Source organism: Gadus morhua, chromosome 1 (genome assembly GCF_902167405.1).
Source record: "Gadus morhua chromosome 1, gadMor3.0, whole genome shotgun sequence".
NCBI lineage: Eukaryota > Metazoa > Chordata > Actinopteri > Gadiformes > Gadidae > Gadus > Gadus morhua.
The window spans coordinates 9465089-9481107 of NC_044048.1; the positions used below are offsets into that span (position 1 = coordinate 9465089).

The 16019-nt window shown below is 49.3% G+C and overlaps 1 protein-coding gene across 1 annotated transcript in view; it reads right to left on the minus strand.

The window, feature by feature from the left end:
- plxna2 (plexin A2) overlaps positions 1–16019 on the minus strand; it is a 188233-nt gene that overhangs the window by 35036 nt on the left and 137178 nt on the right. Inside the window, exons 13-17 of the mRNA XM_030369078.1 lie at positions 15679–15830; positions 11557–11674; positions 9137–9273; positions 7495–7662; positions 6032–6125 (exon numbers count right to left, since the gene is read on the minus strand). Coding sequence (XP_030224938.1) covers positions 6032–6125; positions 7495–7662; positions 9137–9273; positions 11557–11674; positions 15679–15830 — 669 coding nt within the window. The remainder of the gene's footprint in view (positions 1–6031; positions 6126–7494; positions 7663–9136; positions 9274–11556; positions 11675–15678; positions 15831–16019) is intronic.

Consider the following 16019-nt stretch of genomic DNA (forward strand, 5'->3'; position numbering starts at 1 on the left):
TGTGTATGTGTGTGTCTGTGTGTGCACACGGGATGTGTTTTTTTGTGTGCGGGTGCGGGTGGGGGGGGGTGATTTAGTGTGTTTGTGTTCACGCACAGGCTGTTTGTGCAAGCAAGGGTTGTGTGTGTGCATGTTTGTGTGTCCGTGTGTGCATGGGGTGTGTTTGTGTATGTGTGGGGGTGTGTGTATAGGAGGGAGAATCAAAATTGATGTTTACATTTCTTGGTATTCTGCTTTCTCTTTAACTAGCAGCTCAGAGCTCTCGCTGCCTCTCTCTCTCTCTCTCTCTCTCTCTCTCTCTCCCCACCCTCTCTCTCTCTCTCTCCCCCCCCTCTCTCTCTCTCTCCCGCTCTCTCTCTCTCCCCCCCCTCTCTCTCTCCCCCCCCCCCCTCTCTCTCTCTAAATATTCATCAGAGGTAAATATCATCAGAGTCTCCGAAACACCAGCTCTGCTTCACACCCCCCCCCCCCCCCCCCCCACCCCTCCATCTCCATCTCCATGGCGATGGCTGGGAAGGATCGATGCGAAGGAAACGCCCGCCTCTCTGAACACCTGGCAGCCACCGAAGCCCGGAGATTAGTGCGGGAGCAGACTCCCAGCCAGACGGGTGAGAGGTGTGTGATCACCGGGCACAGCGGGGGGGAGGTCTTTGTCAAACTCCACTTTGAGCAAAACTGCAGCGTGCCTCAATTGGTCTACGTGTGTTTGTGTAAGTGGGTGTTTGTGTATGCCTGTGTGATGATCGTGTGTGCGTGAGTGTAAGCATGTGGTGTGTGTGTGTGTGTGTGTGTGTGTGTGTGTGTGTGTGTGTTTGAGTTTGGTTGTGTGTGTGTTTGTGCTTGTGTGTGCGCGCATGAGTGTGTGTGTCTGTGTGTGTTTGTGTGTGCGTGCATGTGTGCAACTTGCGTTACTTTCCTTGTGTGGGCCTACAGTTTGCATTTGTCAATCATTCAGAGCATATTGAATTCAGGCCTCCTCCCGGATGGGGGACTGAATCATAGAGTTTGTGAAGTTCCAGAGCTTGACCCCTGCCTCTGTGGCTGAGGCTTGGTCAGGCCGCTTGGCTGTGGACGGGTTCAGTGAGCAGTCAGTGCTTCTGCTGAACCAGGGGCTTTTTCCATGACGGGAGAAGAAGACTCTGACAAGCCAACTGTCACAGCTACTGTACATTAACAGCTTATTGGTGAGGCTGTGTATGTGTTTGTGTGTGTGTGTGTTTGTGTGTGTGTGTGTGTGTGGTTACAAAGCCCCGGGCTTCTTCAGCGTTTCGTCATATGCTCCTTTAAGAATTACAACTTTGCATGCTAGCCACGCATCAAGGGATTGAACACGAGTTTTTGAAAAATTGATGCTACAAGATAGAGCTGCGCACATTTTTTTTCTTTCTTTCTATAATTGGCTTCTATTGAATACAATTTTCACTGAATAGAAGATCAAAGTTAATTAAAATAACTTCATGAAGTTTAGATTGAGCTGGCCGAAAACCACATTGGAGTGCTAATGAAAAGTGTAATAAAAAAAAGACAAAAAAAATGAAATAAAACACAGATGTGTGTACAGATATACGGATTACCTGAAAGGAAACGTTGAGCGTGACTGAAGCATTTTACGTGCCCTATGAGAAGACCAAAAGCAGCAATCCTTTTTAAAGTTGCTGTCTAGCGAAACAACCAATATGTTGCTTAGCTGTGGTGTCATGGACCCAAAAACAAATCACATTGTTATCCATTCGCTTCAGTCAGCGACAATAATTATTTTCCCCTTTCCGTCGTTTCACCATCAAGAAAGAGATGACAGAATTGATGTTCCTGTGATAAATATTGATCGAATAATTTCATATGTATAATCCTTTATTAATGAATATTGACTCCAACAATGATGTGACCATATGGTCATATGTGGTTGTCATGGCGATATGTAATAAACTTGCCACATGTGAATCGACGATGCATGCCGAAGCTCCGACTACCAGACGCTTCATCTATCTGATACTGTGTGCGAGTGTGCGTGCAAGTGTGTGTATATTTTGTACTCTTCTCTTGAACACAAACAAGGTTAAAGCTATTCACGTTCCAAGGTCTGTCAACGCACATCCCAGTGATGCATCTGCACAATATGGCTTCACCTAAATATTTATAGTTGTTATACTAGCTTAAGATAAAGCTTTCCATTGCTCTTGCTCTGCCTCACAGCAGCAGACTGCTGCAGAAGCAGGACACACTCAAGGCGTTCAATTGTGCAGAAGCCAAAACAACCGTGTTGTACAGCCCTGGGTTCTGGTCCCAGCTTATCCTGTGCAGAAGAGGAGACTTCAGTGCCCTAGCCTGTGGTCTGACATAACACACAACAATGGGTCAACTCACTGGAAGTTCGGCTGGGAATCAGATTGCACAAGGGCCTTGTGTTGATAGGGTGACCGTCGGCTATAGCACAGATAGAGGAAAGAATTGTAACGGTGGCCTCTCCTGCCTCATGTCTTCTGTTCAGATAGAATTGGGGGGGCCAGGGACAGGGCAGCAACACGCAAGGAACTTACTGGTGAAATTCATTCCTCAGATATGTCTGTGTTGCTGCAGCCGATTCTGGCCATGGAAATATCTCTACTGGCCATGAGAGTGGAGAAAGGAAGATGATGGGAGTGAGAGAGAGTGATAGTGAGAGTCAGGGAGAGAGAGAGAGAGAGAGAGAGAGAGAGAGAGAGAGAGAGAGAGAGAGAGAGAGAGAGAGACAGAGAGAGAGAGAGTGAAGAAGTGAGGGAGGGAGATAGAGAATGAGAAAGTGAGTAAAAGTGTGATAACTCTAGCTCTTCGGACATCGGGACAGACAGGTTGGCCGGTGCGTGGGCGATCTAATCGAGGTTACCCAGTCGAAGGTCACTGAGGGGCTAATATACAGCTAGCTAGCCAACGTCCGCAGCTTCTGCTCTGACTCACTGCTACACCGCGTCTTAGCCGACTTCCTGCAGGCCTGCTGGTCACACCAACTGCTACGGAGAATTTGCCACTTGGCTCGGACACTGAGGTTTGGAAATGCGTGCGGAGCAGAATGTATATGACTACGTAATGGACAACTCCTCTAAATGAGATTGGTTGCAATTTTTGCACGGCTTCCCTAAGTGCTTCTTCGAGTATGAACGTGCCCGGAGATGGATGAGTCGATACAGAGGGTGATGGAGCAGTACACATGGAGAAGGGGCATGTGAGTGATATGCAGAGACAACAGTTCCTCCAACAGAGTTCCTACACGCTCCACCAGCTGAGATGGAAGTAGACAAGGCAACAATACCCCTAAGGATAACAATGTGCGTTGTTCAGGGGTCTTTCGAGGTGAGACAATGAGGGAAGCTGGCCTGCTTTGACCTTGAGTCATTCATACTGGGGCGAGTTATGTCGGAGATTTTCATTTGCTAAGTAGATGGAAAATAAAAAACATGCATTGAAAAATGAAAATGAATATGGATGGACAAATATATGCCTGCAGGGTTTGGCAGTTCTCGGACTCTCTGATGCTCCCAGCCGAAACTTCAAAGCAACTACATACACATGCACGCACACACATACACACACACAGAACCACTTAATGGTGGAACGCATAGCATTCAAAGTCGTGACGGAACAGGGAGTGGGGAAAGAAATGCACTTTAGCCGCAAAAAAATAGACCACCTTTTAGCTTTAATGGGGGAGATGATTAACCATTCAATTGTGCATTTAGCAGACAGGTACAGAGTGTTTCCTGAAGAAGATTGTCTCTTAGTCACACTTGTTCCCTTTTTGGAATCCATTGCAGGTGACTCAAGGGTGGAGAGGAGGAGAGGAGAGGAGAGGCAATTTGGTTTTGGTGGGAGGCAAGTGATCGGTTGAAAGGCTCTTTGACAGGAAACGAGTCCTGATGTTACAGGCTTCTCCCCCTGTTCCACTGAGGCTCCTCCCCTGTTGCACTTTATTCACTGTGAACAGAGTGAGGCTCCTCCCCGTTCCACTGAGGCTCCTCCCCTGTTGCACTTTATTCACTGTGAACAGAGTGAGGCTCCTCCCCGTTCCACTGAGGCTCCTCCCCTGTTGCACTGTATTCACTGTGAACAGAGTGAGGCTCCTCCCCGTTCCACTCAGGCTCCTCCCCTGCTGCACTGTATTCACTGTGAACAGAGTGAGGCTCCTCCCACTATTTTATTGTATTCACTGGAGAGTGGTAATACAAATAAATGTGTTCATTCATCTGTCAACATAATCTATTTTCTGTTTGAGGAGGTCAACCTGTGGGTGCAGGAGGTCCTTTTTTATGTTTGGCAGTAGGTGGGTGGGTTGGTGGGTGGGGACCAGCTGGTAAGAAGATGAACATCTTCAGTTTAAAAAGCGAGATTGCATAGCACACACACTCACACACACACACACACACACACACACACACACACACACACACAAAGCTTAGTCAAAGGCTCTTTTCTGAAATGTGTGAAACCTCTGCCCTCCCACGCTCCCCACCTCCCTCTCTAAACATGCAACACTACGGCGGTGACTTTGTCGCGGTAATTGCCGCGGTATCGCATTGCGCCGGGGTCTTTCAGGGAAAAGCCAGCCCTCTAATGGAGGACTATCAGCACCGAGCCATCAGGCTGGCACTGCACACACTCCAATATGGTGGGATGAGATGGAGGGAGCTATTTACATTCAACGGTACCGAACTGAGCAACACGGGGAAGAAGAAATAGAGGTGCTTAGCCTGCGCTCCATTTAACAGAATACCACTGGGAGAATGAGTGGGGGGGGGGGGGGACAACCTTTAACGAGGAGCTCTGGAACAAGAAACTTCTGTGTACACCAAGTGTGTGTGGACCCATATCGATAAAAATAATTACGATAACAAACAATTTCTTTCTTTCTGTTTTTCTTTCTTTCTGTTTGTCTTTCTCTCTTTCTTTCTTCCTCAACTTGCCCCCCCCCCCCCCTTCTCCCCCACCCCTCCTCCAAGGCAAAGGCAAGAAATCCCATATCCTTAATTAAAAACCCGGACCCCTAAGGAGAGGAGCACAAATGCAATTTGTAACGATCCCCCCCCCCCCCCCCCCCCCCCATGGCCTTGGGCTCTGATTATGCACGGGGGCCCCGTTATGCTGACCAAAGAATTCTTACAGCAGTTAATCTTCCATTGAAACCCATTAAAGCCCCCTGCCCCTACAACCCTGCACACCTCCACACAGCCCCACTCTCTCAAGCACCCCCACCCCACCCGCCTTACCCACCCAGGCTCCACAACTGCCACTGCTACGCCCACACGCTCTCACTGTCTGGCTGTGGAGCTAGAACCACTTGTGTGTGTGTGTGTGTGTGTGGGGGGGGGGGCTAACTGATGGCGGCGGGCCGTTATATTACACTATACAGCATCGTATTGCACTATGTTACACTGCTTTACTGCAGTCTCTGCTCCGACCGTAGACCGGGTGGACAGTTCCAAGCACGCAGATCTTAGTGTGTCAGTGTCTATATCTGCCTTTTAGTGTGAGTGGGTGCGTGTGCGTGCGTGTGCGTGTGCGTGCGTGTGTGTGCGTGTGTGTGTACGCACGTGTGTGCCTGCGTGGGTGTGTGCGCGCGCGCGTGTGTGTGTGCGTGTGTGGAGCTAGATCCGGGGGCTAACTAGCCAGTACTCTGTAAGGCCCGAGGCGGGGGGGAGAGAGAACTCTTAATTAAACACTTGCTGGTGGACCCGCGCCTCCCTTAGCGGCGGCTGCATTATGCAGATGCGAGCCGGAGTGTTTCAAAGGCCGGATGGGGTTCCAGGGAGAGGCGAGAGCAGAGCGGGCCGCTGGGTGCCTTAGGGTCGGCTAGCCGCCGCCCCCCCCCCCCCTGTTTCACCACCAGCTCAACATGGTTATGGCTGCTCGTAGGGCCGTGTGGAGGGAGTCAAGCTGATCCTAGTTAGCGTGCATTACCCGGCGCATTCATCAGTCGTCGCGGACTGCAGTCATCCATGATGGATGTGAAGCGTTTCCTGTTTAAACACGGCAGCAGTAGCGGAGGAGGGGCGGTGCTTACGTTGACAGACTCCCGGCCGCCGTACTTCACCCGGATGCGGGGCTCCTGAACCACGTCCAGGTTGGTTCCAGTCACCATCAGGGGGGTGTGGCCACTGGGAGAGGAAACAGAGTCAAGGGTTTCGATGAAACACGATTGTTCGGGGAAGGGGGGAGGAGAGGCTATAGCGAGGCTGTGTTGAATGACTGTGAGTTATTTCATCACGGCAAATTGTATTTGGGGGGGAGAGAAAAGATGAACGGGGCTTTCACATTGTGATCTCGAGCACATACTGACAGTCGATTGTTGCTGTGATCGTTTACAATGATGAATGCTAAATCAGCACTATTTATGGCGATGGAGTCCCACCAGCTCATCTAGATTGATTGTGTGCTTAATGACACTGCCATATACAAGGCATTCATTTACAATTACAAGAGTATGCAGTAAACATATAGAACTGAACACCTTCTCCTTGTTAAAACACCAGCACAAGGGACGCATTAAATTGTTACAGGTTTATCTGGTGGCAGCGTAGGACTGGTAAGCATGTAGCTAGTTAGCAGCTAGTCAATCTCAGCAAGGTGCAGCGAGCACAACAATAGAGCAGCAATAAATCAAACCAAATCAAATAAACATGAGGGATTCTGCCAGCTTGTTAGTTGTTGCATTGTTTGTCTATGCTGCTGGTCAGGGTTGGCCCGATGAATAAAGCCCAGCAGCAGGAGCTAGCCATGCGGGCAGAATGATCTCCGTGTAGCCTGTGTCCATGTTGTTCTGTCGAAGATTCATAATGAATTACTCCGGAGCCCGGCGGGGGGCCGAGTCTCAGATTCGGTGCAGGAGGTGCGCGGAGATGTAGAGAGCGTCACTACTTTACACTTTTCACCCGCGAGAACGAGGAAATCTACACATGTACGTCCAACGTGAACAGCCCCCTGTTATAAATACCGAACCATCTGCCACCCCCCCCCCAGCCCACCGACCACGGCGGAGTTCTACGCCCGCTCCGATATCCGAGGCGTCTGCTGCGGACTCACACCTCTGATGAGTTACCGCTTACCATTTCTTTCTTCTTTTTTTTGCCACAGCGCATCTCCTTCGCCTGTTGCTGTGTTTTTGTTAGCTTGTGTCGTGGCAGACGAACCATCTGCCAAACGCGCTCCACAGATGGACGGACGCTCCAGGGACGTTTGTTTTTCTTTAAGTCGTCAGGAATAGCTTCCTCTGCGGCCGCCCGTCTCATCGTATACGCGCTATAGGCGCCCGTGTCACCACGGCAGGCCCGCAAGACAGCCGCGCGCTGATTAGCGGTAATTGGAAGCAGCACGTATTGACCCTGTCCTGCTCATTATCTCCATTCACGCTTACGCTTGAAGCAGGAAGTCCTTATCTGGAGTTGATGGAACATGATGGCGGCGGGGGGAGGGGGGGGGGGGGGGGGGTCTGTTCCCAGGAGATCAGTGGCGGCGCGGCGCCCATACCTGGCGATGCTCCACTCAGGCTCGATGCGTGCCACGGTGGGGTCCTCGATGTACTCGAAGCTCAGGCTCTCCCGGACCTGGGCGCGGTCCACGCTCACGCTGATCTGCACCGGGCCCACCCCCGCCTGGGAGGGGGCGGAGTAGCACACGATCTCCGTCATGGTGCGGCTGCCCGGGGGAGGAGGGGAGGAGGGGAGGAGGGGAGGAGGGGAGGAGGGGAACGTCAGTATTGACACCAGGACACCAAGTACGCCATATGGGAGAAGGTGATGCTAAATGCATGCAATGGCAGACGCACACAAGTACGCATGTAAACACACACACACACACATACACACACACACACAAACACACACACACACACACACACACACACACACACGCACACATATGGGAGGAGATGGTATAAGTGTGTGTGTGACACATCTGCTTTCCGCTGTCAACTACTTCTTTGAATTTGTCCCACTTCATTAACAGCGGGGCCCCCTGCCACCCATTCCCTCCCAGTCCCTCCACTCCCCCCACCGAGAGAAACACACACACACACACACACACACACACTCACAAGCATGCACACACACACACACACACGCGCACACCGGTGAAACGGCAAATCCAGTAATTAGCCCCTATCTCATTAAGGTTGGCCTGACTGCTCAACCCTCTCAACATTACAATCAGACAGCGGCAGAAAGAGCTTTAAATAGATACCTAGCAGGGAAGGAGAAGGAGAGACAGAGAGAGTCAGGGAGAGAGAGAGAGAGAGAGAGAGAGAGAGAGAGAGAGACACACACACACACACACACACACACACACACACACACAGAGAAAGCGAGACTGGTGATTGGTGATGATGCAGAGCGAAATGGTTAATAGTTTATTTTTTCAACAAGATCTTGTTGAAGCTATTATTAGAGACCTTCGATGCAGTAGGTCATCGGAACCTTATTAAGATTTATCAGGGAGATAGAGAGAGAGAAAACACAATAGAAATAGAGAGCGATAGAGAGAGACAGATAGAAAGAATAGAGAGAGAGTGAGTTAGAGAGATAGAGATAGCTTGCCTCCGAGGGTTCACTAATGCCTAAAATGTAAGGAGCAAGGAGAGGAGATAGGGGAAACACTGGAAAAGGCAGAAATAATAGCCTGTTATACAATGGAGAAGTTCCTATTACCGACTGAGCTTGCGTTTCAAAATGTTCAACTCTTTATCAATTATACATTTAACGCTCACATCACTATTATCTAAAATAAGGTGTATGCTTCGTGAGTGTGCTGTCCCAAAAATATGACAGTATACAACCGACAGCATCAACGCCATTATCGCGAACAATGGGCTGAATAGTTGGACCAATGATATCATGGGTCTGATTTGGAAGTATCACTTTAATGGTCTTGAAGTTCTCAACACATTCTCAGCAGAAACAATCGACTTTCCCACATCAACGATTGAAGCAGATCTCAACATTTTGAAATATATAGTGGCATAGCCCGGCGGGACTGTTCCCCTCTAAATAATCCTCTATGAACAGGTTTTCAAAACCCTCATAAAGTTGAAGTGAACTCCCCCACTAGTGGTAGTGGTGGTTGTGGACGTGTTGGTCGTAGGGTCATAGGTCTGCAGCCAGAGGAGGAGTCTCACCCGTAGAACTCGCAGGTCTGGTTGCCAAACTGCACGCTGACGTTGCTGCCGGCCCCCAGGTTGTCCCCCAGGATGGTCACTTTGGTCCCGCCGGACTCTGGACCTCTGCTGGGAGTAAGGCCTGTGACCGAGGGCATCTGGACCGAGAGAGAGAGAGAGAGAGAGAGAGAGAGAGAGAGAGAGAGAGAGAGAGAGAGAGAGAGAGAGAGAGAGGGAGGCAGCAGGAGCATTAAACATTTTCCTAGGATGAAAAGAAGTGATTACATCTCGGAGGCAACGCGTAGTATTTGGATCTTAAATACCCTCTTCATTACCGCAGACCCAAAGCCAAAAGCAGCAGGCATGCCCATTGCCTGCCCGCTGGCATGCAGTAGGAGGATCAAGAGAGGATATCACCCAGAGCTCCTAAAGTCTCCCAGAGATCCTGCCTCCATTCTTTACATTGCTGAGCTTGTCTGAAGAGTTTCTTTTGGACGTGAGTGAAAATAACTAGTGTTTACAACAGCGGGCTGGCAGACAGGCCTCTGTTGGAGAGAGGGAGAGAGGGCCCAGAGACAGACGCACAGGGAAAACACAGAATACATCCGAGGAGACAGCCAGTCACGCTGGGACGTGTGGATTGGGCAGCCTCCTCCTCCTCACAACAAACGTAGAGGGACACAAGCATAACAAACACACTGACATGCTGAAATATAGAAATATAAAAGGTCAGCTAACACAATAGTTCTCTCTCTGAAACACACATGAAGTCACAGACGAGTTCACGTGTATTAACATGATGAACGACGTGCACTGATTGGGACAGAGCTCTGGCTAGTTCACATTAGGATTCTCGTCTCATCTCGTATCACGCTGGGAAACAAACAAAGTGTCTCGCAAAATTGCAGGCGTCGCAAAATAAAGTATTCAGGTTTAATTCCTCCCACCCCCCTCGCTGGCCGCCCAATTGTGTCAAAGTGACAAAAACTCTCCTGGCTCCCAAGGACGGCGGCTCAAGTCTCTGAACACAAACGTCTGTATTAACCGTCTGCCGCTAATCGTGCAGGGAGTGCTAATTGTGAAGGTGTGAGAGGCAGAGTGGCAGAGAAAGCTGCGAGCTAGGTGGCAATAACGGTTCCAAGACAGGTGTGTGCGCGTGTGTGTGTTTTTGTGTGTGTGTATGTGTGTGGTATTTCTGTGGCAGGGGAAGCGACAGAGAGAATGAGCCGCAGCAAAGAGAACAAGTGCAGGAGACATGGAGAGCTGAGGCAGCGCCTCGATTTGCACTTCTCCACGCGGTGATCTAATTGCGTGTTTTAAAACAACGTTTACAGCCATTTCCATTACGAGCTTCAAGGAAACAAAATGGTATCAGCACGTTATTTGTTTAGCCTTCATAGTGGGATGTGCAAGCTAAGTAACACGGATCAGATGACTCAAGGCATGAAGAAAAGTGTCCTTGTGTCCTATTTTCACAACTCTGTATTAGATGAGAGACAGACTTGGAGAAAGAAGGAACTTTAAGAAGACGGGCATACCGACTCAAGTAGCAAAAATTACTAAACCCTCCCATTTTCAATAAGCTCAATTATTCGCTAGTTTCCACAAAAAAGCATAAAACTATAATTGACTCATTATACTAACCCATAAAACTGAAGCAAGAGGTTTGATTAACTTCATTAAAATGACCCTCTGTGTGAGTAGGGCATTTCTACTCTTTTAGTTTTTGGAAAACTTGAAATATCTAGCTGAATAGAGAAATGTTCTAATACCGGACAGCCGATATCCATTGCCACGCAAAAATCTTTGAGAGCGGCTTACAGTAAATGCATTCAACAATGAAGATAAAACACCAAACGAGTACATTCAATTCATCAAATAACCAAACTGAGTTAAGTGCTAAAATATAATAATAGATAAGGAATGAATGCATGCGTAAGGAATATATAACTTATCATTTTATATGTCCAATACCTATTCGTTGAATATCAAACCAATACCTGTTTTGCCTAATTGTACCTGTGATAATTGAACAAAGGAAATTTCTTGTAAGACCTTTTTAAAGTAACAAAACACAGGAGGCTAATGAGGGCCATTATGAGAGGTCCCCCTACAACATTTGGTGCAGATCAGAAAACAACTAACAACTGAGATTATTTCCAAAATAAAGGTAATTCTGAAATAAATTTGCCTCTCACGCAGTCACCATGGGGCATCAATTAGCCCGTCTGTTGCCATGGCAACTAATGAAGATCATTATATGGCCGCAGCATGTCAGATATTTAAAATGCTTTAAATGAATTGCACACAGAAAATAATCAAGTAAAATATAATAAGCTTGAGGTAGGGTGAGTGAGCCCCCTTAAACCCCCCAATGCGACGCATATTCTGATCTCTGGAAGATCCCCAGTGGCATTTAGATTCAGAGTTCATCATCGTACCACGAAAGAGTAGAGTTGAGAAGAGCGGGTCTTCAGCTCTGGCCGGCACTCCCCCACACACAACTGGATGGGTCCGGGCCGGCTCTCTGGCGGGGCAGGGTCCATCTCACACACGATCCTGCACCGCGACACAAGGGACAAAGAAGGAATGCAATCAGCCGCCAACACCTCAGGTACCCTGGTAAAGTCCCTTTCCTTAATCCAATGGCCTTGCGACCACATCAGCAGTTTTTAAAGTTTAGGACCGCGAGGGGAAATTGCATTTTACTTTATCATGTACAAAAGATTTTCCGGTTTTGTTAACTGTTTTATAAACTACACCTCTACTCTTTCATATTACGTTGATTGCATTACGGGGCGAGTCAACATCGATAAAGATATTGACAATCCCCTGAGCCATCTTAGTCTGCAGCAATACACCCAACACTTCTTCATCCTCCTCTTCCTCATCCCACTCCTCCCCTCACTGCCAACTGGCCGCCTCTATCCTCCCCTTGCCACAGAGCACTAAAGTAAACATGGACCAATCAGAGACCAGGAAGGGAGAGGTCGAGGGACACCTGGAGACCATGTGGGAGAGAGAGACAGAAAGAGGCATAGAGACAGAGAGAGGCATAGAGACAGAGAGAGGCAAAGAGACAGAGAGAGAGGCATAGAGACAGAGAGAGGCAAAGAGACAGATGGAGAGAGGCATAGAGACAGAGAGAGGCATAGAGACAGAGAGAGGCATAGAGACAGAGAGAGGCATAGAGACAGAGAGAGGCATAGAGACAGAGAGAGGCATAGAGACAGAGAGAGACAGGGGCATAGAGACAGAGAGAGGCATAGAGACAGAGGGAGGCATAGAGACAGAGAGAGGCATAGAGACAGAGAGAGGCAAAGAGACAGAGAGAGGCATAGAGACAGAGAGAGGCATAGAGACAGAGAGAGACAGGGGCATAGAGACAGAGACAGAGAGAGGCATAGAGACAGAGGGAGGCATAGAGACAGAGAGAGGCATAGAGACAGAGAGAGAGAGAGAGAGAGAGAGAGAGAGAGAGAGAGAGAGAGAGAGAGAGAGAGAGAGAGAGAGGCATAGAGACAGAGAGAGAGAGAGAGTGGCATAGAGACAGAGAGAGGCATAGAGACAGAGAGAGGCATAGAGACAGAGAGAGGCATAGAGACAGAGATAGCTAGATAAATAGATGGATAAGGCGAGAGAGGGATAGAGAGAGGCATAGAGACAGAGAGGCAGAGCGGTAGAAAGACAGAGAGAGAGAGAGAGTGGTAGAGAGACAGAGATATAGGGGCAGGGAGACAGAGAGATATAGGGGCAGAGAAACAGAGATATAGGGGCAGAGAGAAAGAGAGATATAGGGGCATAGAGACAGAGAGATATAGGGGCAGAGAGACAGAGAGATATAGTGGCAGAGAGACAGAGAGATATAGGGGCAGAGAGACAGAGAGATATAGGGGCAGAGAGACAGAGATATAGGGGCAGAGAGACAGAGATATAGGGGCAGAGAGACAGAGATATAGGGGCAGAGAGACAGATATAGAGGCGGAGAGACAGAGATATAGGGGCAGAGAGATAGAGAGATATAGGGGCAGAGAGACAGAGATATAGGGGCAGAGAGACAGAGAGATATAGGGGCAGAGAGACAGAGACAGAGAGCTGGCGTGGATCCCCCAGGCGGAGGAGGGCGCTACGCTGCTGGAGCAGGTGGAGGAGAGAGGGACTGTCTGATGGGGCTTGTAGTCCTGGTGCTTTGTTCCGCTCCTTAACCTTAAGCTAGGCTACTGCAGAGTCCTCCAGGACAGCTCGCTATTACTGTCAACCCCAAGGGCTCATTTAAATCAGCATGATGCTGGAGTTAATCACATAGAATGTTCCCTTTTGGCATCCCAAACCCTGTAACACACACCCCCCCCTAGAACAAACCCTGACAACTGTGTGTCGCAGAAAACATGATTCCCTTCTCGATGAGTGTATTTAAAGATGATGAGAAGCAGCGCTGGGTGTATCTGAAGGGTTAATCCCAGGTAAAACAAGTTTCGAATGTAGAATAGAACTGTGGGCGTACCTAGTGCGTGATCTAGCCCTGCGATTGGTCGGAATGTTATGCTCACTAAAAACAGAGTTGTATTGTTGAATAAATGCATGAATGTGGATGCAAGCACGAAAGATTAAAACCAAATGAACACTGGCTTGGGTTTCATGCTGCCTCCGATTCCTAATGAGCCTATGAAAGCATCAGGCCACGTAGGCAAGCAGACACCCCCGCTTTATAAACATAGAAACATTCCTGCAACTTGATCTTGGATGAACGTTTATAGAGCGATGGGGTCGGCAAAACAACCGTGATTCAGGACAGCAGCTCACTCATTCTGAGTTTGTCTACCACACACCCCCACCCTGACACTTTCTGTTTAACATGGAAATAAAAGTCAAGCAAGCAGCATTGTCTCCATCAGATTAGAGTCCTCTCAGATTGGCACACTGCTGATAAATTGCCCGTAACAGCAGGGGGCATGCACTGCATTTCAATTCAGGCGGCCTGCTCACGAGACGGAGGCTGTGGGTACAGACATGTCTTCACCGACTGGCCTCCTTCGCTAGTCCTGCCTCTGGGATTTGTTTGACAGATAACACACAGAATAGCAGGCGGGTCTTTGGAGGGGACGTCACCATTGTACCTGCCAGTTGTGCATGAGAGCGAGAGAGTGAGACTTCTTCGAAGGACATTTTGAAACGATTTAGGTCGCTGTGATCCAAACGACTTATAGGGAATGCAGATCTTTAAGGAGCTGGACAGGATTAGGAATTAACTCAAAGATGCATATGCATCAGGCATTTGGGTTCTTTTTTATATGGTCTAGGGACTAAACACGTAATCTTTCAGCTAGGAATCAACTGCACAAGCCTTTACCTTGTGTCATTGAGAGAGAGAGAGAGAGAGAGAGAGAGAGAGAGAGAGAGAGAGAGAGAGAGCGAGAGCGAGGGAGAGGGAGAGGGAGAGGGAGGGGGAGAGCAGGATATAGATTGAGGGGAGTGACGGGGGACTCACGCTCTGAGTTACAGTATTTGGACTGCGCTGAGCTGGTCGCTTACCGGAATCAAAAGTAGGCCAAAAAGAGAATTAAGGTTAAAGGCTCCTTTGAGGACGTTTAATGGGACAGCCAGAGTGTACGTGTCACACTCAAAGAGAGATGGTGACAAAGAGAGAGAGAGAAGAAGACATAGAGCCCCAGCTCTACGTCGTGTAGGTATGGCTGAACGTCCCTCTTCATTTATATAGCATATTTGTCTTCTGGGCATCGCTGTCAGACGAAGAGGCAGGGACAGCAAGCGTATCTCTGCCCATCTCTAGGGGTGAAGAAGAGGCTCCTAGCAGGGGGTCTTCGAGTGCGCTACTTACAAAACAAACTATTCATCACTCTAGAGGAGCTTTCTGCTGCTAGCTGCCGGGTGTTGCGGGGGACGGGGGGGGGCCGAGACCCCCAGAATGGGATGCTAGCGGAACAATTAGCGCAGGTAAACACGAGGTAAACACACACAGCTGCTGCGTGGGGGGCTGAGCTGGAGCTAGCTGTTTGTAAGGAGGATGGGCGGCAGCACAGCGGGGGGCTCGGGTTGGTGGGTGGACAGGGCGGGGGCCGTCGGGGGGGAGGGGGGGGGGGGGGGGTGGGGGTGGGCTAGACAGGCGTGTCAGGGACCCCAGGCAGCACGGCTCCAGTCTTCATTAGGACAGGGTCGTGGAGACGACTCCTATCCCCCCGGGTCAATGACACACATAGATGGCAGTGTGTGTCTTTAGCGCCCGCATCCCGGGCACAATCTTTGCCATTTGCATCATGCAGCAAATAGTAGTGGATGATGAACTGTTGTTAGCTATAATGATTTATATTTTATCAAAGGAATAAGAAAAGAAAACGTCACACACCACGACTCGACAGATCAATCCATCACACGCACCGGTGGAGTAATTAAAGGGCATGGCGTTCACAAGGGGTTCGGGGTTTGAGTCCCACTATGGTCTACATTGCAGTGCCATGCATGCCCTCACACTATTGGATCTGATGTGTTATGATGTGTGATCTGATCTGGGTGGAGTCCCGGTGAGGGACAGCTGGATGACTTACTGTTCAGCGATGATGTAGCCCTCCTCCACTGGGACACACCTCACGCCGGCCACCTCCACGTTGCCCACCATGTCCGCGAAGGACAGACCCAGATTCATCCCATGGATGGTCACCCTCGTCCCCCCCTCGGGAGGTCCGGCCACCGGCGTCACCTGGAGGCCAAGGAGAGACACTTGTTATGAATATAATGTAGGCTAGGAGAGCGAACTGTTCCAGGAGTTAGGAGCACACCATTCATCGGAGCATTGTGCAGACTCCCTTGTAAACCCTCATCACACATAAGAGGCACTCTCTCGTTCATACCAAATAGAAGTTAGTCCACACCCACAATGACCTTTTAA